The following is a 20,317-nucleotide window of genomic DNA, read 5'->3' as shown; positions in this document are numbered from 1 at the left end:
TAAAAGACAAAGACCAGCAGAATGGAAACAAAGGGATGATCCAACAACACGCTATCTACAAGTAACTCACTTTGAAAATACCAACTGTAGTAGTTTCCTAGTGCTGCGGTAACAAATTACGGTAGACTTAGTAGCTTAAAACAACCCACATTTAGAATTTACAGTTCTGGAAGTTACTAGTCTGAGCCACGTCTTACCAGGCGAAAATCAAGGTATCAGTAGAGTTCTATTCCTCTGCAGGCTTCGGGGCGGTGCTAACTTGGGCAGCACGTATACTAAAACTGGAGGATCCAGGGGGAGAATGCCTTTCCTTCTTTTTCTAGCTTCTAGTGCCCACCTACATCCCTTGGCCCATGGTCCTGCCCTCTGTCTTCAAAGACAATAGTGCAGAATTCTTCAAATCGCTTTACTTTCTAGCCTCCCGGTCAGTCATCTATCTTCGGCTCTCTTTCCTCCCCCTTTCCTTCGTAAGAACTCTTGTAATTGTATTGAACCAACCCAAGTAATCCAGGATAGTCTTCCCATTTTAAGACCTTAACTTAATCACATGTGCAAAGTCCTTGTTGTCACATGAAGTAACATATTCTCAGATTCTGGAGATTAGGATGTGGATAGCTCCAGAAGGTTATTATTCTTCTTACCACAAGATAATCAAGTCAGGAAAGTACATAATGACATATAATAATATGACATAAATTAAGTGATTTAGTAGCCCCCAGGCCCCCCCATCCACCTCCTTCCTATTATCTCTGATAGTCTATTTGCTGGCCTTTTTTTGAGAACCACCTCTAGCAATCACCCATTCTATGGTAAGAATTTAATGTTGATAAAATTCTTATGCTATGCCAGGCACTGTTCTAAGCACTGGGACCATCAAGGACTTGAGTAAATCGGCAGAGGCTCATTTCCTCCCCATAGACAAGAATTAGGGTTGAAATCATATTTGGATGCCAACTCCTAAAGTAAATTATTCAAAGCAGGTTATTTAATCTCAGATTAATTTATATTCCTACTAACCCATTCTAGTGTTCCCATTCTAGTGAGAATATCCTTTGAGAACTTATGTTCCAGAGACTGTTCTAAGCACTGATGGTACCTCAATATCCAAGAGAAAGTTCCTGCCCTCACCAAGCTTACATTCTAGTAGAGGAAAAAAAGAGAAAATAAGTAAATGCACATCATTTCAGCTAGCATTAGTGCTGTGAAGAGAAATGAAGTGGATAAGGACTCAGAGAATGATCAGTGGAGGACTGAGTGGGGTGGTACTTGAAAAGGACAGTCAGGGTAGGGGGGTTGAGCAGAGACTCAAACAAATGAGGAAGCAAGCCTTGCAAAGACCTGGGAAAGAGCATTCTAGGCAAAGGAAAGAGCCCGTATGAAAATCTTGAGGTGGGAACCACTTTGGCATATTTGAAGCATGACAGGAAACCATTAAGAATTAGCAGAAAGATGGGGCGCCTGGGTGGCTCAGTCGGTTGAGCGTCCCACTCTTGATTTCCACCCAGGTCATGAGCTCCACAATGGGCTCTGTGCAGACAGCACAGAGTTTGCTTGGAAGTCTCTGTTTCCCTATATCTCTGCCCATCTCCCTCTTGTTCTCTCTCTTTCAAAAATAAATAAATAAACATTTTTTTTTTTTAATTTTTTTTTTTCAACGTTTTTTATTTATTTTTGGGACAGAGAGAGACAGAGCATGAACGGGGGCGGGGCAGAGAGAGAGGGAGACACAGAATTGGAAACAGGCCCCAGGCTCCGAGCCATCAGCCCAGAGCCTGACGCGGGGCTCGAACTCACGGACCGCGAGATCGTGACCTGGCTGAAGTCGGACGCTTAACCGACTGCGCCACCCAGGCGCCCCTAAACATTTTTAAAAAATCAGCATGAATGCAACATTCTCATTTGCTTTTATCGCTTTGGCTGCTGTGTGGAGAATATACTGTATATATACATACATGGGCAGGACCAGAAGGCATACACAGGAGGCCAATATATCGTTGAGAACTAATAAACAATAAATTCATTTGTTTTGAATTCCTTTTTAAAGACTTGCTGTATTTAGTTAGAACAATTTGTGGGATGTCTCGGGCCACTTCACTCCAACACCTTGACTGGATCACAAGTCATATAAAGAATTCATGCCATTTTCCCGAATGTTTCTAATGTTGCAATAATAAAGGGATTTCATTCATTCAAATGAGCAGTCAAATTTTGAGGTTTGTCTGAAAACCAAAGACAGTACCTTGAGCCGTCATAATCACAGCCTGTTAAATGTAAAACGGGCTCACATGATTAAAAGTTCCAAACGCCACACACTTTCTAAAGTGTTCTGGTAAGACAACATTTTTCTTTGGCACATGCAGCCAAAGAGCTCTAACATTAATCATTTTTCAAGTTTTAATTTCCACATGCTTGGCATATATTGCTAACACTGACAGGGCAAAAGCAACATTCCATTGTATGGCATAGCAATTGCTTGCAATTAACCTTAATTTGGGCTGAAAGTAGCAACATTTCTGCCTCATAGAAACCTTTCTAAATGTATTAGATAAATATCTCCACAGAACTTCATATTAAAGAGCAAAAACAAAATCTGCAACATTGCAGCCTTTCCTTACGTAAGGAAAGTCTTCAAGGAGTGAAAGGTACCAACAAGACTACTTTTTTGAGAAAGACATTTTTGGCCCTTATTACAGAGTGGCTATGTATAACCATAACAACTAGTGGAGGTAAGAAAAATGTAGGTACACAATGTCCCAAGAACACATCTTACCTTCTTTCTGTAAAAGGAACTTTCGAGTCCACTGGTATTTTACTCAACATGTGACCACACTGCAGCCCAAGTATGAGGAAGCCCTTGCAAATTCCACATGGACACCCGACCCCCACCCAATGTCTAACACCATCATTCTATTCCTTTAAAATATGTCAATAAGTAGTGACTATTATTTATGTCATCTTAATCTCTCAACATCACCTAATTAATATTATTATCCTTATTCATTTATTTTTTACATATTAAAATTTTTTTCTAATGTTTATTTTTGAGAGAGAGAGAGAGAGAGACAGAGCAAGAGTAGGGGAGGGACAGGGAAAGAGGGAGACAGAATCCAAAGCAGGCTCCAGGCTCTGAGCTGTCAGCACAAAACCTGACGCTGGGCTCGAACTCATGGATCATGAGATCCTGACCTAAGCCGAAGTCAGATGCTTAACTGACTGAGCCAGCCAGGTGCCCCATTATTATCCCCGAGTATATGAAGATAGATGGGCTCAGAACCATTATGTGCTCAGTCACAAAACAAGTGACAAAGACAGAAGACAAAAAGCCTTTTTCTTTTAAATGTACTATTTATTGTTTAAAGTCAGAGTCACATCAGAGATTAGGGTAAGTGTATCTTGAGGAAGGAGAGAAGACAAGAACAAGACTTTCTTGGTTTCTTTCTTCTAATTTACCCATACTATTACTTATTTTGCCAAATACGTGCGTGCAAAAAATGCATGTTTATTGTGGAAAAATTAGAAAATTCAGATAAGCCAAAAAAAAAAAAAATCACCCTAACTAAATAAAAATCACCTGCAAACGTCTACAGATGTCTCTGTCATCATCTGACCTCAGCAAGACTAAAGCAGAGCGTGACAGTATGGTCCTACCTAACATCTCTCTCCCTGTCATACAAACATAATCAGACTTTTGGTCCAGAAAGTGCTGCAAGTGTCAGATCAGGTGGCAATAGAAAAATCTTTGGGTTTTGGAAAATCATTGCTCCGTCAGTCTCATTTAGATATTCATAAAACATGCTGGCATCTGCATGATATAAAGTGGAGAAGTTTAAGGAGTAAGTTTTATTTATTTATAATTTTTTTACATTTATTTGTTTTTGAGAGGCAGAGACAGAGCGTGAGTGGGGGAGGGGCGGAGTGGTAGGGAGGGAGACACAGAATCCGAAGCAGGCTCCAGGTTCTGGGCTGTCAGCACAACCTGACACAGGGCTTGAACTCACGAACTGTGAGATCATGACCTGAGCTGAAGTCAGACACTTAACCTACTGAGCCACCCAGGCGCCCCTAAATAAGTTTTTTTTTTTTAAACCAGCAAACTATTGGTTAAGCAAAAAGGCTCAGTATAGGCAAATAACTGCCATACTGATAACACTGAACAACATGGTAAGAAAACTCTCTTATTACACAATCATTAGCAGTGTCTCATAGAATTAGATAGATATAACTATCACATTGCAGGATAGCAGATATAGACCTGGGTTTAAATCCTGGCTTCACCACTTATTTCATGGCCTTGAACAAGTCATTCAATTTTTGTGGGACTCAATTTACTTATCTGGAAAGTGGGGATAATGATATTAACTGTTTAGAAAGATCCTACAGAAATATTGCAAGGACTAAATCATTTTAAATATAAAATGAGTGGGGCACCTGGGTGGCTCAGTCAGTTGAGCATCTGACTCTTGATTTAGGCTCAGGTCATGATCCCAGGGTTGTGGGATCAGGCCCTACATTGGGCTATGCAGTGAATATACAGCCTGCTTAAGATTTTCTCTCCCTCTGCTCCTCTTCCCCATTCACACCATCTCTCTAAAATGAAAAAAAAAAAAGGAAAAAAATATGTAAAATGAACTTAGTATAACATCTTGCACATGGAGAGTGATAAAAGGAACTTTCAACAAGTTAAAATCTTCTTGAAATGTTAAGATTTTAAGCCTCAATATTTTTTTAACTTTTCTTTTTATTAGTTATTTATTTATTATAAGCCTGAATATTTTTATTTTTTTTCCTAAAAATATCTATTTTCTAAGAAGGCAGATAACATTGTTTCCATCAGACAATGACTAGCTTTAAGAGCATTGATAGTTTACTAAGAATTAAGATATTAGGCTCTATTTAGTATATGTGCTACCAAAGCAAACACGAGGCTCTGTTTAAAAAGACAATAGGAGGGCACCTGGCTGGCTCAGTTAATAAAGCATCGGGCTCTTGATCTCAGGGTTGTGAGTTTGAGCCCCATGTTGGGCATAGAGATTACTTAAGCAAAAGAGAGAAAGAGAATAGAAATAACTGGTACCATGCTCAACAATTTAGCTACAAACACATTAATCCAGGACTCATTTGGGTACTCAGTGCTGTTCATAATTCTTTTTTTTTTTTTTAAGTTTATTTATTTTGAAAGAGAGAGAGAGCAAGAGAGAGCAGGGGAGGGGCAGAGAGAGAGGGAGACAGAGGATTCGAAGCAGGCTCTGCACTGACAGCAGAGAGCCAGATGTGGGGCTCAAGCTCATGAACCATGAGATCATGACCTGAGCCGAAGTAGGATGCTCAACTGACTGAGCCACCCAGGCGCCCCCCAAATTCTTTTATTCATTCCTAATTAGTAACTTTTCTCACTTTCCAAATTTACCTATCTCCCTTCCCCTCTTAGTGTGGGAGAATAAAGACCATTATGAATAAGCTTTCTACTTCTTGTTTTTTCCAAAACAACATCAAAAACTGAGTGCATTTAACAATACTCAGTTCATAATAGAGCAAATGGGTAAGTGGAATAATAATTCATGCTATAGCATATTGCTATATGAACTGGCAACAGAAAAAAAATGGTAAAGGAAATCAGAGGTACTCTATCTTTTAAGAATTAGAAGGAGGGCTGGGGCACCTGGGTGGCTCAGGCTGTTATCCGTCAGACTTTGGCTCAGGTCATCATCTCACAGTTGTGGGTCCGAGCCCTGCATCGGGCTCTGGGCCGACAGCTCAGAGCCTGGAGCCTGCTTTGGATTCTGTGTTTTCCCCTTCTCTGCTCTGCCCTCATTCATGCTCTGTCTCTCAAAAATAGGTAAAAGTTAAAAAAAAAAAATTTTTTTTAAAGAATTAGAAGGAGGGGCTCCATATTTATCTGGTTAGACATGTACATGATGGGAAACCCAGGGATCTTCCAGATCCTTCCTTTAAGATACTGGTCAACTGTGGCCACAATGTAACACTTGCTGAGTTACTCTCTGTACTAAGCAGTCATCTGCATAGGTTCCTTTGTGGGTGTATGATAATCATTCAAATCTTGGATCCTTAGCAATCCTTACTTCTGCCCCAATTTCTCAGTTTCGGCCATTACACAGTCAGTTATACAAGGGATCCACCTGGCATATAGACAACAGTCCATCATTGACTGTACTAAGTTGAGTTTGGCTTTAATGGAAAAGTTGATAAAGTTGGTATCAACCATGACAATGGAAAAGGGGGCTCAGCTGTGTTTTAAGACTAAGCAGGAAGGATGTTGGGGGGCTTCTCTTTCCTTGAGTGCACTGGGATCTCTCTTTTCTTGCTTTGTATGTTTTAATCTGTCCTTCTCTTTAAGGCTCTGATCTCTGCATTTGTTTCATAGTCACATACTTTTTTACATTCTTTTGCTTCCCCATTTCACGCCACCCTATTGTTTCTTCTGGAATCACCCCCTACTTACTCCTTCTTAAAATGCCTCTGTCTTGAAGCTTTCTGGAGGGCGTTAGATAACTCAGTCAACTATTCAATATCCCATTCCCCAATACTCATGACCACATCCCTTCTCCAGCAGCCATCCTGTTCTCAAACAGTTGCTCTTCTACAGCCCCTTGGGGATGGGAGGGACAGAATTTAGTACCAATGAGCAGTGGCCTGACTGCAGAGCAGGGGTAGTTTTACAAGTCCCTGCAGTATCTGATCTACAGTTAATCTGTACCAGGACAACTGAGAGTTGACTATGGTTTTGTTTGAACTTGGCTCTGGGCTGTTTGACCTCATTCTTTCAGTTAACCCAGTTAACCCTGGTTAACTAGGACTAATATGGGTATTTAGAACTTTAATGTATGAGCACTTTTTGACTAAGAATGGCAATTCTACAGAAAAATAATCATAAACATGTATTGCTCATTTATTGTAATAACTTCAATACCAAAGAATACATAAAGGAATTACATAAATTATGACTTGGAGACATGGAGTACTCTGCAGCCATTAAAAATGGTGTTGTAAAAGAATATTTATTGAAATAGAAAAATCTTTACAATGTGAAGAAGCAGGCTACAAAACAGTATGGGTACTATATCATTTTTGTGAAGAAAATGTACATACGTGCATGGAAAAACTACTAGGACATACATAAAAACACTAACATTGTTGTCTTTGAGCTATGGAATGAGCTTTTTTCTTTGCACTTGTTGGTGTTTCCCAGAATTTCTGCATTAGGTTTGTATTAATTTTGTAAACAGAAAAAAGCAAAATAGATGCTGAGTTAATGAGAGAAAAGGAGAAGGTGTCAGAACCCCGAGGAACATCTACAGTTAAGAAGTTTGAATCAGGAAGAGGAACCAACATCTTAGACTTGTACTTTTTAAGAACTAATTTTTCTTCTTGCTAGTCCTTGCTATTAGATCTGTTGTAGTTTCCTAGTTGCTTATCAGTATTATATACTTAACTTAGCCTTAAGCATCTAGGTTAAAATAAGGAGAAAAGACATGCATTTTTTTGTAAAGCAAAACAAAAACAAAACACACCCACAAACCGGTATTTCTTATAGTCCTAGAAATCCCATGAACAGATGCTAGCCATACACATAGCACAATCTTTGAAGTCTTAAAAAGATCTTTTATTCTAATATACTGTAGGTAAGAAATCCTCCTGGGTAAAGAGGTACTTCTGGAAACTGTATTAATTCTTTCAGGCTAAAGCAGTACCATTTGTAAATATTTCTATAGAAACACTAACTGTTTATGTAGCATTGAAAGAATCCATTCCATTCCATCCTAGAGGGTTTAGGAGTAACCCAAGGAATGATTGAGTTAATTCATTTCTCACAATTTTGGCCACTGCTCTAAAAGTAGGGTTATATAAAACATCTCCTACAGAGGCCTTAACATACAATTTGTACTCAGAGACACTACTAACAAATAGCCATAATAAAATGTGCTCCATGAAAGCAAAACAAAACAAAAACTGAAATTACATGTATTAAATGTATTCACATAAAAAATAAATAATAAGACACAGAAAAACCATTTGTTACAGAAGTACATATTTTAGGCAACAGGGAATTAAGCAAAGTGGAAAAGCTGAGGTGTTCTTGTCATATAAATTTAGGAAATTATAAAGAAAATAAAGTCTACAGGCTTAAGAATGCACTGTGAAGAGACTTTATTTCTAGATTTTACCTACAACCCTTTTGGAGTATAGCTTATTTGAATAAACACTTTGAGAAGCACCTGCTTTGAAACAGACTTTCCCCCTGGCCAAGTTAATAACTGGAACAATTATGCAAGAATCAAGAGGACTTTTTCAAGCTTCGATTGCAGGGATTTCTCATACCGTACACGGCTAGAGAAACGTAGACTTCAAATCTGGACTTAGGTGATCCTGAGGTTAAACTTCAAAGCACTGTCTGCAAACAAAAGGAACTAGGAAATACTAGAAACTGGGCGTCTACCAGCTAGCTTAACTGCAGCCCAAAATACTATCGCTTGTGAAAACAGATCCCAGGGGAGCGTAAACTCCTTAAGGGAGGGGATGTTTGTTCATGTTTTTGTTCACTGCTGCATCCTAGCATCTAGAACAGTACCTCCCATGTAGTAGACACTCAGTATTTCAATGAAGGAATCAAAGGGCCCATTCCTTGTGTATATGAGGAATCAATCCAAATTCACTTCACATATCAATACTTAATAATCACCCGCCAACTGCAGAAACTGTTGCTGAGTGACTAACATGTTAGGAAGCCAACTGTAGTAGACTGTATACTTTTGAGTAATATGAGTGATAAAAAAAATTATGGTGTTACTCTTGGGGAGCCCGGACGCAAGTAATTGTGAAGCCGTTATGCCTCTTACTAAAAAAACCTCGGCGGTATTATGAGCACATAACATTTCGTGTATTTCCATCTTCCCAAAACCCTTGTAAGCACGGTAAGAAGAGGCCGTGCCAGCGTTCAGGTGCCGCTTCCTTCCCTTCAGACACTGGTGCACCACGTCCGGCACTTGTGCCGGCATCTGCCTGGCAGTGTTAACAGATGGAAGACATTAATCATCTGTTTGGTGTTCCCACCTTGTCTATCCAGCTTCAAATATAACTGCACTGAGCTAGACGAGTCAGCAGCTGGTCTTCCAAAAGCTAGTGCATCACTCCCAAAGCAAAAAGGAAAAAGTTCACACTTCAGAGGCCTGAATCAGTGCCAGAAGTATCCGCGTTGCCTCAAGGTTTCAGACTCCCCAGTGATCTTTTGCTCCCTGGATACGGAGGCAGAGACAGATCGAAAGCCGCACAAAAACAGGTGGGTTCTCATACATGACCGCAGCCCCAGGCAATATAGTAATCGGATTTGTTCACACTACGGATTAGCTGTTTTGAAGGATCAAAATTTAGAAGACAGCTACATTCAACATTTAAGGTTTCCTTGACAATAAAGAGCTAAAAAATGTGAATAGGCCATATTTTTATTTTTCAGAAGCAAAAATGACAAGTGGCAACCTGCCATTAGGAAAGACTTTAAGGAATATCGGGGTAATAAGCTATTTATCTCATAGAGACAGTAGCCAGAGAAAGACTCTATTATCATACAGCTCTCAAAGAAAGTCCAATTAAATAAATCTCAGAATAATATGCTTTTAAGTAAAACAACAAAACAAAATATCAACAATAATACAAAGTTATATAGAATCCATAAAGTGATGTGTGAAGAGAAAGGAAAATCTGGAAACCCACACACTGAGAGTGCTCTGTTAAAATCAAGGAAGCCCAAATCCTAAAACAGAAAAAAGAAATGCATTAAAACACAGTATTTTAAGAGTCCAGTGAGGTTACCGTAGATGCACATTTTAACGTTTCATTTACTCAGGACATTTTTTTCTTTCTCTTGGAACATTGCCATATTTACTGTAGGAGATCATGTGAATGGCAGTGCAGAGATCTGCCTTCTCAATGAGCCCTTCAAGTTTTAAATATCAAATCGGAGTCTGGAATCCCAATTAAAAGTTGATCTAATAGGCCACAGAGAATGAAACTGCTTTCTAAATTGCAGTTGCTTAATTTCACCATGTTGAAAACAATCTGTATACTTTGAAAGAGACACAACAATTTACAGGATGAAAATAGGGCTATGTGAAACCACACAACCCTTCCCATAGAGCAGGAATAACGATTTCCAAAATGAAGATGCATATTGCAAAATGACAGAGTTGGTGGGGCTGAGGTGGGGTGGGCAGTGCACAGCAACCAGTGGAAGGCACAGAAGAACTGATTCGAGAGGCAGTTCTGTACTGATTAGTTGTATCTTAGTCTCGACGTCCCCAGGGCTCAACTTATTCCCTGGCAAGAAGAGACAGATGGATCTCTGAGCTTCATTTCAATATTGAACCCAAAGACTCTTTATAGGAAAAGATTTGAAAAACTTTTTGGACGGTTGAACAAATTCCTCACATCCTAACAGGGTCTGGCACTGTTCAACCCTCATGACACTAACTATAAAGCATATCTCATAATATTACTGTGAGAAGAGAAAAAAAAATCTACCTTAGTGGCAAAAATTATACTACATATCCTATTTATACACTGCAGCATAGAAAATAAATGTCTGTTCCTTTCCTGGCCTCTAGAAGCACTCTCTGAGATAGAATCAACTGAAAACCCTAGGGCTATGGCTGTGGCCAGAACACCTGGCCTGTGTTTCTCTCTCTGAAAGCTGCTAGGTGGTTCAATGTGAACTGTCACCTAACAAGTACCCTGCACCCTACATGTTATACAGAACTTCACCACTGCAGAGGAGATAGTGCTAGAGAATCATTTTTCTACCAAAACCCTGAGAACAGCCTGACATTCTTGGAAGATTATTTATTAGAATAGACTAAGGTACAGTCCTGGAAATAAAAACCTTGGAGTAGCAGAGTTCTAGAGAATCAGAGAATTGAGCCAGGAAGACTGATGATATCTCTGACTTATCCAGGTATATTACCTATTTTTTTTTTAATTTTTTAAAATGTTTATTTATTTTTGAAGGAGACAGAGAGTGTGAGCAGCGGGGAGGGGCAAAGAGAGGGAGACACAGAATCCGAAGCAGGGTCTAGGCTGTGAGTTGTCAGCACAGAGCCCAACATGGGGCTCAAACTCACGAGCCGTGAGATCATGACCAGGGCCAAAGTTGGATGCTTAACCGACTGAGTCACCCAGGGGCCACGGTGTATTACCTCGTTAAAGCTAAGGCCAATTAATAATTCTCATGGGCAGGGCCAAACTTTAGGTTAGAATAAGTACTTATTCAGGGTTGAGTCTCAATTAACCTTCAGGTTTAGGGAAGAAGAAAGAGGTTTAAAGATCATAGTGACCCCAGGAAAGCAGGACAGAAGCAAAGACATGCTGTACTGAAATGTCTACAACACATGCTTTCTCCAGAACCATCCTATAATACTATGAAATATCTTTTTGCTTTGATGTTATCTTTTTGTTGTGAACTCTGTCTTCTAGCCATAATGTCTGCAAAGCAAGAGGGACTGAATCAGGAACTGCAGGAACAATGAGTGTACATAAAAAGGCTTTACAAAAGACTAGAGATGTTTCAGGCAAATGGAGACCTGTGTTTCCACATAAGCAAAATGAGAGGTTTATAACATTAGATGGTCTCCTTAAATTTCCTACGGTTCGCAAATTTTCATAATTTTATACAGGTGATATACTATAATAAAGATTATATATGCATATTACTTACTGTTTCTTTTAAAAAATACTTATGGATATAGCTGTGTTTTTCTAAACGTCTCGTTCGTAATACTCAGTCTTGTAAGTCTGGTTCCATAATAATCTATAATGTAACTACTTCCATCTGAAGGTCCAACAATCTAGAAGAGAAAATTTTCAAAATTACCACTTTACGAAAGATAGGTTCACAATAATTTGTGTTTACTTTTCTTGGTTGTTACTAAATTATTTCAGTAGCACCAAAATACGCTTAAACTAACTTAAGCAAATACAGCAACTCAGTGGCTCATGCAGCTGGAAAGGATACTGGAGAAGTTCACAGGATCACAAGGCCTCAAGGACTAAAATTTGGGGCCCCCAGAGGCCCTTGGTTTGACCTTCCTGCCGTTTTGCAACCCTTGCCTTCATTCTGCAGAGGCATTCCCGCTTGGTTGCCAGAAGCTCCAGATTTACATCTTCGAAGCTCAGCAGCTCCCAATAGAAAGAAAGTAAAATCTTCAGAGTTTATATACCAATTCCAGGGAAGGACTTTGATCTGTTTGTTTTTTATGCCTATTGCTGGACAAATTACTATAGTCAAGGGAATAGGATTAATATGATTGTCTAGGCCAGGCTCCCTGTAAGAGGTGAGGGAGTGTGACTGACAATCCTTCCAGAAACCACATGGAATGGAAGAGATAGAAAAAAACACATGCTCATTACAGTCATCTTGTCCACTTAATCACATTTCTGACAACCCAGTTGACAGGATCTCTACAAATTATCCTTCAAGGTGGCAATCTGCGAACAGTGGCCTTAGGAATACACAAAGACTTACCAAGGTAGTTACCCAGATGGTTTTAAGGGAATCAATTTTGAGATCCTTAATTCCCATACTCTTTGTAAAAGTGACCCAACTGATACCAAGCTATGGTGGAGATGTCGTGCTGGCTCCCCACTCCCTCCTCTCTCCCCGAGGTCCTCTCTCTAACGTGAAAACATTAAACCACACCTGCTACCAGAGCACACCTGAATCTTATGATGGTACATTGCCTCTGATGTACCAAACAAAGAGATCACGCACAATAATGGACTTCAGGAAACCTTTAATCAAGAGTCAAAAACAAAAAATCAAGAGTCCAAACATATGCTCTGCCTCATCTTGTTCAAAAGATGTATTCCCAATAACATTTTACTTTTTTCGCTTATAATTTGCTAAGGGGTGCCTTGTTGGCTCAGTCTGTTGAGCGTCCGACTCTTGATTTCAGCTCCGGTCATGATCCCAGAGCCATGGGATTGAGGCCTGTGTGGGGCTCCACACTGAGTATGGAGACTACTTGAGATTCTCTCTCTCCCTCTGCCCTCTGCCCCACTTGCAAGCATGTATGCACACTCTTTCTCTTAAAATAATAATTTGTTTAGATTTAGAATATGTTTATGCTGTTTTGATAGTATATCAACAATTATAATGACAACAATCCAGTAATTACAGAAAATTTTTAAATCTTTTAATTTTAATGAATAATGAAAATCATGATCATGAAAATGATCAGAAGATTTTTCAAACATAAAAATATATTACATTAGGATAAAATTCTCTGGGAGAATGGAACCAGAAGTTAAAACTCAAGGAGAGGGGTGCCTGGATGGTTCAATTGGTTAAGCGTCCAATGTTGGCCTAGGTAGTGATCTCACGGTTCATGAGTTTAAGTCTCGCGTGGGGCTCTCTGATGTCAGAGCAGACCCCACTTCAGATCCTCTGTCTCCCTCTCTCTGCCCTTCCCCCAATCATGCGAGCAGGCACACACACTCTCTCTCAAAAAATAAACATTTTTTTTTTTAATTCAAGGAGAGGGGCACCTGGGTGGCTCAGTTGGTGAAGCATCTGACTTCAGCCCAGGTCAGGATCTCGTGGTTTGGGAGTTCAAGCCCTGTGTTGGGCTCTGTGCTGACAGCTCAGAGCCTAAAGCCTGCTTCAGATTCTGTGACTCATTCTCTCTGCCCCTCCCCAACTTACGCTCTATCTCTCTCTCTCAACAACAAATAAATATTTTAAAAATTTGTTTAAATAAAAATTTAAAAAATTCTGGGAGATAAAGAAACTAAAAATTATAATGGTTAGCGAAGGGTTCGTTCGTGTCTTTTTTTAAATGAATGATATTTAAAATTCTATGGTATTTATATTCTGTTGGATATATTTTAAAATTGATGTAACAGTTTTACTTAAATATGTCAATATTTGGAAACCAGAAATTACATCCTTTGCAACTATTTAAACTTATGATGTAAAACTTAAATGTCAACTTAAAAATGTGTGGAGGGTAGGGATTAAAGAAAAAAATATATATATATATATATATATTTCAGGGGTTATACAACCAGAATTTGAAGAACACTGCTGGAGAGCATGCTTCGTTTTTACAGTAAGTTTGGCTTTTAAAACTATTCGACAAGTACTGAATTGCTACAACACCCAGGCACTGTGGTAGGCATTCTACACACAACCGTGAATAAGATAGAATCTCTGCCAACAAAGAGCTTATACTAGTGAACTATAAATGTTAATACTCCTATAACATTTATAAAGAACTTATGTACTAAATACCATGCTAGGTGCTGTCATGCATTTTGACTTATTTTCCAAAGATGAAATTCATTTGGCTTGACATTTATGAATGTTATTTAAGAGTTTAATTAAGCCTTTTCAGTGGCCCAGGTCCCAGAGGAAACTACTTTGAGCATTAAACTAAGAAAGAGAATGGTGACTAGGAGTTACAACATGGTTTGAGACTGTGTGAGGGGAACAAAGAAAAAGGAAAGCCCAGCCTGTAGAAATAAACCACAAGGCCAAAAACTACCTGATTTGGAATATGTGCATAGATTGGAACTAGGCCTTTTATCCCATTCTTTTTCTTCCTTTGCCATCTCCCCTAACAACATTTATCCCTGTTGAAAAAAAATATTCAAAGCTGGAAATAAGGAAAATATATGATTAAGTGACCTATTGATAACATGCATCTAATAAGCCTACCTGAGGCTCCCTTACTTCTCTTAGGACCCAGATGTTTTACAATCTTGTAAAGTTAGCAGTTAACATGTAGACAAATAATAATGTTTTCAGTTGTGTTTCCTCTGTTCTATAGAGAAGATAGCCCCCAAAGATACCATTTATTACCTTCTAATACATGATCCAACTTTGCAACTAACTTAGTCATCTTATCACAGCTTTTGTCTCCACTCAAACTATGTTAATTCAGCTCCTCCACATCTAGTTCTATCGAGGTAATTCCGGTCCTCCTTCCAGAGACTGGTTCAGCCTGGGCGTGGAATCTAATTCTAGCCAACCACCTATGACGCAAGTTCATTGTTGGCATAGCCACCCTTAAGAAGATATGTGTGAGAGGAAACAATTTTTTGTCTATCTCTGAAAGTCACTGTACAACAAAGTGATGCTAGCCAAAGGACCTGAACATGGAAAAAAAAAAAAAAAAAAGAAGGAAGGAGAGAGGGAGAAATAGGAGGGAAGAAAGGAAAGAGAAAGGGGACAGTCTTTTATTACATCCTTTAACTCTAAATCTTCGGGCGCCTGGATGGCTCAGCCAGTTGAATGTCTGACTTTGGCTGAGGTCGTGATCTCAGGGTTCATGAGTTCGAGCCCCGCATCAGGCTCTCTGTTGTCAGCACAGAGCCCACTTCAGATCCTCTCTCCTCCTCCTCTCTCTCTCAAAAATAAATCTTTTTAAAAAATTAATAAATCTTAAAACTACCTTATCTCTAGATTCTTGGTATATCATATAGTAAACTATAGTACTGAAGCAAATTTAAATTGAGGTTCTGTTACTTATAGTCAAAAACACTTGTTTTCAGTGCCTCCTACATGCTACCACCAGATCACCAAAGCACAGCACTTTCTCTGCTAAAACAATTGGAAGAGCTGCCCCAAAGACAACCAAATTAAGTCACTATGGGAAAGCACTAGATGAAAGGAAAATGTAAAGAGAAAGCAGTCAATAACTAGCTGTAGGATGAATCTTCTCTGGATCTCAGTTTTTCATATCCATATGAAAAGGAACAGAATAAGTTGATCTATACGGTACTTTACAATTTCTACATCTTGTATGACCTTGCAATTTAAATATAAACACATGTATAAGGTGTTGTTAATATACTCTTCTATGAACTATCCCATCAAAGAAGAAATTGTTCATCTGATTTAATTTTTAAGAAAACTATCTGCTGTAAAATTTTTAATTATTCAAATCCATATTCCCTCATCAAAATCAAAAATTAAATCTGTTTTTAAGCATCTTATATACACTTATGTACAATATATGTGCCAATTATAAATTCCTTTATAATGAGTATATTACTGAGTTGTTAATTATAAAATCACAAGTCTAAAAATATCCCATACTGGGAACTTTTTTACTCAGTTAAATAGGCCTATGTCCATTTGTTCATTGACAACACAGTATAAAACCTAAAATTATAATTATAAGTCTGTTTCTCTGCTAAGAAATAGCCTGAAACCAGGGCACCTGGGTGGCTCAGTCAGTTGAGTGTCTGACTTCGGTTCAGGTCATGATCTTGCCGTTCATGAGTTTGAGCCCCATGACGGGCCTGCTTTGGATTCTGTGTCTCCCTCTCTCTCTGCCTCTCCCCTGCTGGTGCTCTCTCTCAAAAAATAAGTAAACATTAAAAAAAATATAAAAAAAAATAGCCTGAGGCCAAATTCTATACCATGATGTATTTCCATTTGATAAGCTGGGGCAGATTTCTGAAATCTATGGGTCCAATTAATGGAGGTTGCTACAAATCTTCATCTTCTAAGAAGGGAAACAGGAGGTCCACTACACTGTGGGAAGCTGTTTTGTACAATGGGCATCAACGCCTCTTGCGTGAGAAGCCTTAAAACCACAAGAAAGCCACGTCAAATACCTCTATATTAGATTCCTGGGGCTACTATAACAAGTTACCACAATCTTTAGTGGATTAAAACAATAGAAATTCACTCTCCCACAGATCTAAGGCCAGAAATCTAAAATCAAGGTATCTCCAAAAGCCCCACGCCCTACAGAGACTCTAAGGGGAGAATCCAAGCCTCTTCTAGCTTTTGAGAGCAATCAGCATTGCTAGGCATTCTGTGGCTTTTGGCCATATCACTCCAATCTCTGCCTGTGTCTTTACAATGCCTTCTTTTCTGTGTCTGTCTTTTCCCCTTCTGTCTCCTATAAGGACACTTGTCATTGGATTTTAGGCCTACCTAGATAATACAGGATGATCTCTTCATATCAAGATCCTTAACTTAATCACATCTGCAAAGACTCTGTTCCCAAATAAGGTAATCCTCCCAGGTTCCAGGGACTTAACATGGGTATCTTTTGTCCTACCACACCCTACTTCTGTGAAAATGGTGGAGGTTTGAAGGAATTGAGTGGAATTTAATTTCTTCTTTAATTTGTTTCTGATTGTCTTCACCATGAGATTTTATTTGCAGCTTAAGTGCAAAAAAATCTTGAATTGTTTACTTAAAAGGATAGGCTTTTCTATAGATGCAAAGTCTATAGCAAAAAAATAAATCAGGAAACCTAGAAATACATATTAAAGTTAAGAACGTTAAGTGGTCACCAAATTCCCTGTCTTTTTTTGTTCTTTATCTTCTAATCTCCATTCTAATTCTAATTCCTGCTCATACACCTAACAACACAAAAAATGAACATACACTTAATTTGGTATATGAGCTGGATACATGTTTATTTAAAAAAAAAAAAAACATGTTCTTTGAATACGCTTTTTTAATTTATTCAAATAATATTGTTGCGGATCTTGTTCAGTTTTAAACTGTTTTCATAGTATGCTATAATTTTAAGACATTTCCATATGGCATACGCACATCTAGGTAAGTGCTTATAATTGCTGCCTAGCATTAGAGAATGAATCCATTCTCTTATCAGTGTTCACATCTAGGTTCATTCCAACTTCCTGCTCCCACAAACAGGCTACAACAGACATCTCTGCTCATGTCCCCTTGTGGAAGCAATACAAATTTTTCAGAGTAATTGCCCAGAAGTATTTTTTTACATATTAGTTATTCAGGTGATTCTGTGAATCACCTATTAGTTTACTGTACTCATTTAACTATTAGGATCTCTATCTTGTTAACTTGCAGAAATTATTTGTATATTCCACATATCAATTCCTATTGCTAGTATCCTTTTATTTAGTCTATTAAGTGTTAACTTGGTCTATGTCCATGACATTCTTTTTAAAACAGAATGTCTTAATTTTAAGGTAATCATATTCAATAATTTTTTCCCTTATGATTTGTTTTGAGGATCTTGTTTAAAAAAATTTAACCAATCTAAGGTCATGAAGATATTCTCCTCAATTAGCTTTTTTTTTATTTTTTAATTTTTTTTTTTTCCAACGTTTTTTTTTTTTTTTTTATTTATTTTTGGGACAGAGAGAGACAGAGCATGAACGGGGGAGGGGCAGAGAGAGAGGGAGACACAGAATCGGAAGCAGGCTCCAGGCTCCGAGCCATCGGCCCAGAGCCTGACGCGGGGCTCGAACTCACGGACCGCGAGATTGTGACCTGGCTGAAGTCGGACGCTTAACCGACTGCGCCACCCAGGCGCCCCTAGCTTTTTTTTTAAAAAAACATTTATTTATTTTTGAGAGAGAAAGAGAGAGAGAGAGAGAGTGTGTGTGTGTGTGTGTGTGTGTGTGAGCCGAGAAGGGGCAGAGAGAGGGAGACATAGAATCCGAAGCAGGATCCAGGCTCTGAGCTGTCAGCACAAAGCCTGATGTGGGGCTCGAACCCACAAACCGTGAGATCATGACCTGAGCCGAAGTCTGGTGCTCAACCGACTGAGCCACCCAGGCGCCCCATCTCCTCAATTAGCTTTAATGTAAAAGTTCCTCTTCTCCTAGGTATACATCCAAAAGAACTGCACAGGGGCTTAAATAGATACTTGCAAACAAATATTCATAGCAAAAATTATTCACAATAGCCCAAACGTGGAAACAACCCAAGTATCCATCAACAGATGAATGGATAAACAAAATGTAGTATATACATACAATGGAATGTTCTTTAGCTATAACAGGGAATGAAGTTCTAATACATGCCATATTACCAATGAACCTTGAGAACATTATTTAAAGTAAACTAAGTCAGACATAAAAGGACAAAAATATGATTCTACTTATATGCAATATCTAGAATAGGCAAATTCATACAGGCAGAAAGTAGATTGGAGGTTACCAGGGGTTGGGAGAGTGGGAAATGGGGAGTTATTCCTTAATGGGTACAGAGTTTCCATTTCAGGTGGTGAAAAATTTTGGAAATAGACTGTGGTGACAGTTGTACAACATTCTGAATGTAGTTAATGCCACCAAACTGTGTAAGTTAAAAAAGGTTAAAATGGCAAATTTTATATTATATATGGATTTATTTTTTACCAGATCAAAAAAGAGCTTACTTCATTTGAACTTTATTAATGTTATAGTTTTGTTTGTAAACTTTTGATTTTGTTAGTGGAAAATGTATTTTGTTTGACTATATTTAAGTAACATTCGAATAAAAACAAATTAATTCAAGAAAAAAATGTGGTTACCTGTAAGTACTCCAATATCTGAATTTCAGCAATAGCAATCTATGCCCTTGCATATAATGGCTTTGCATTGTCAACAAAGTCATACTGGCTTAGGTAACTCAAATTATTTTACAAATTTAAACGTTATGCAGAAACTAAAAAGGGAAAGGAAAACACTAAGAACACTTTATACAACTCTATCAATGCACCATTTTTCTATATAATGCACTTAGGAGTTTCTCCATATTAAGAATGCAAGTTCAATACTGGCAAGATCAAATCATCTCCTAAAGACCTACTAACCTGGTGAAAAGTAAAATGACCCCACTGTCTGCAATTACAGGATCATGATGCAATATGTATCCATCCTAGTTCTCCCCCAAAAAATACATGTATATTCTTTTAAAAGTCAAATTACATTTCTGTGTCCATAGCTGACTTCTGCGTGTGGTTAATTTTAATATGAGGCTATTAAAACTCTGATTAGTCACATTTAAGCACCAGGGCACCTGGGTGGCTCAGTCAGTTATGCTTCTGACTTCGGCTGAGGTCATGTTCTCAAGGTTCATGGGTTTCAACCCTACATTGGGCTGGGCTCTCTGCTGTCAGCACAGAGCCCACTTGGGATCCTCGGTTCCCCTCTCTCTGCCCCATTTCTGCTCATGCATGCTCTCTCTCAAAAATAAAAAATAAACATTTAAATTTTTTTAAACATTTATTTATTATTGAGAGACAGAAAGACACAGAGCGTGAGCAGGGGAGGAGTAGAGAGAGGGGGAGACACAGAATCTGAAGCAGGCTCCAGGCTCTGAGCTGTTAGCACAGAGCCCGACGTAGGGCTCGAACTCACAAACTATGAGATCATGATCTGAGCTGAAGTCGGTCGCCTAACCAACTGAGCCACCCAGGTGCCCCCAAAATAAACATTTAAATAATAAATTAAGCACCAAAATTCCTACATAGTGCCAGAAGTTATACATTCAGACCCCTTGACTTCATCTGATTTAAAGACTTGTTAGTATAAATGC

At 38.6% G+C, this 20,317-nt stretch overlaps 1 protein-coding gene and 1 pseudogene across 6 annotated transcripts in view; both read right to left on the bottom strand.

The window, feature by feature from the left end:
- Positions 1–20,317, bottom strand: part of TM2D1 (TM2 domain containing 1) — a 93,933-nt gene that overhangs the window by 35,858 nt on the left and 37,758 nt on the right. For 3 of the 6 annotated variants that reach the window (XR_009258082.1, XM_058717195.1, XM_058717194.1), the window contains exon 5: positions 11,723–11,852. Coding sequence is in view for 5 of the 6 variants with exons in the window: in XM_058717195.1 (XP_058573178.1) it covers positions 11,742–11,852 (111 nt within the window). In the remaining variant the exon portion in view is untranslated. Of the gene's footprint in view, positions 1–6,997; positions 9,767–9,790; positions 10,330–11,722; positions 11,853–20,317 lie in introns of those variants that run through there. The other 3 variants (XM_058717192.1, XM_058717196.1, XM_058717193.1) reach the window with 2 other exon arrangements.
- Positions 3,089–6,887, bottom strand: LOC131504641 (rRNA-processing protein FCF1 homolog; annotated as a pseudogene).

The sequence above is a fragment of the Neofelis nebulosa genome, chromosome 2, assembly GCF_028018385.1.
Source record: "Neofelis nebulosa isolate mNeoNeb1 chromosome 2, mNeoNeb1.pri, whole genome shotgun sequence".
Taxonomy (NCBI): domain Eukaryota; kingdom Metazoa; phylum Chordata; class Mammalia; order Carnivora; family Felidae; genus Neofelis; species Neofelis nebulosa.
Note: the sequence above shows the minus strand (reverse complement) of the source record. Positions and strands in the feature narration are given on the sequence as shown.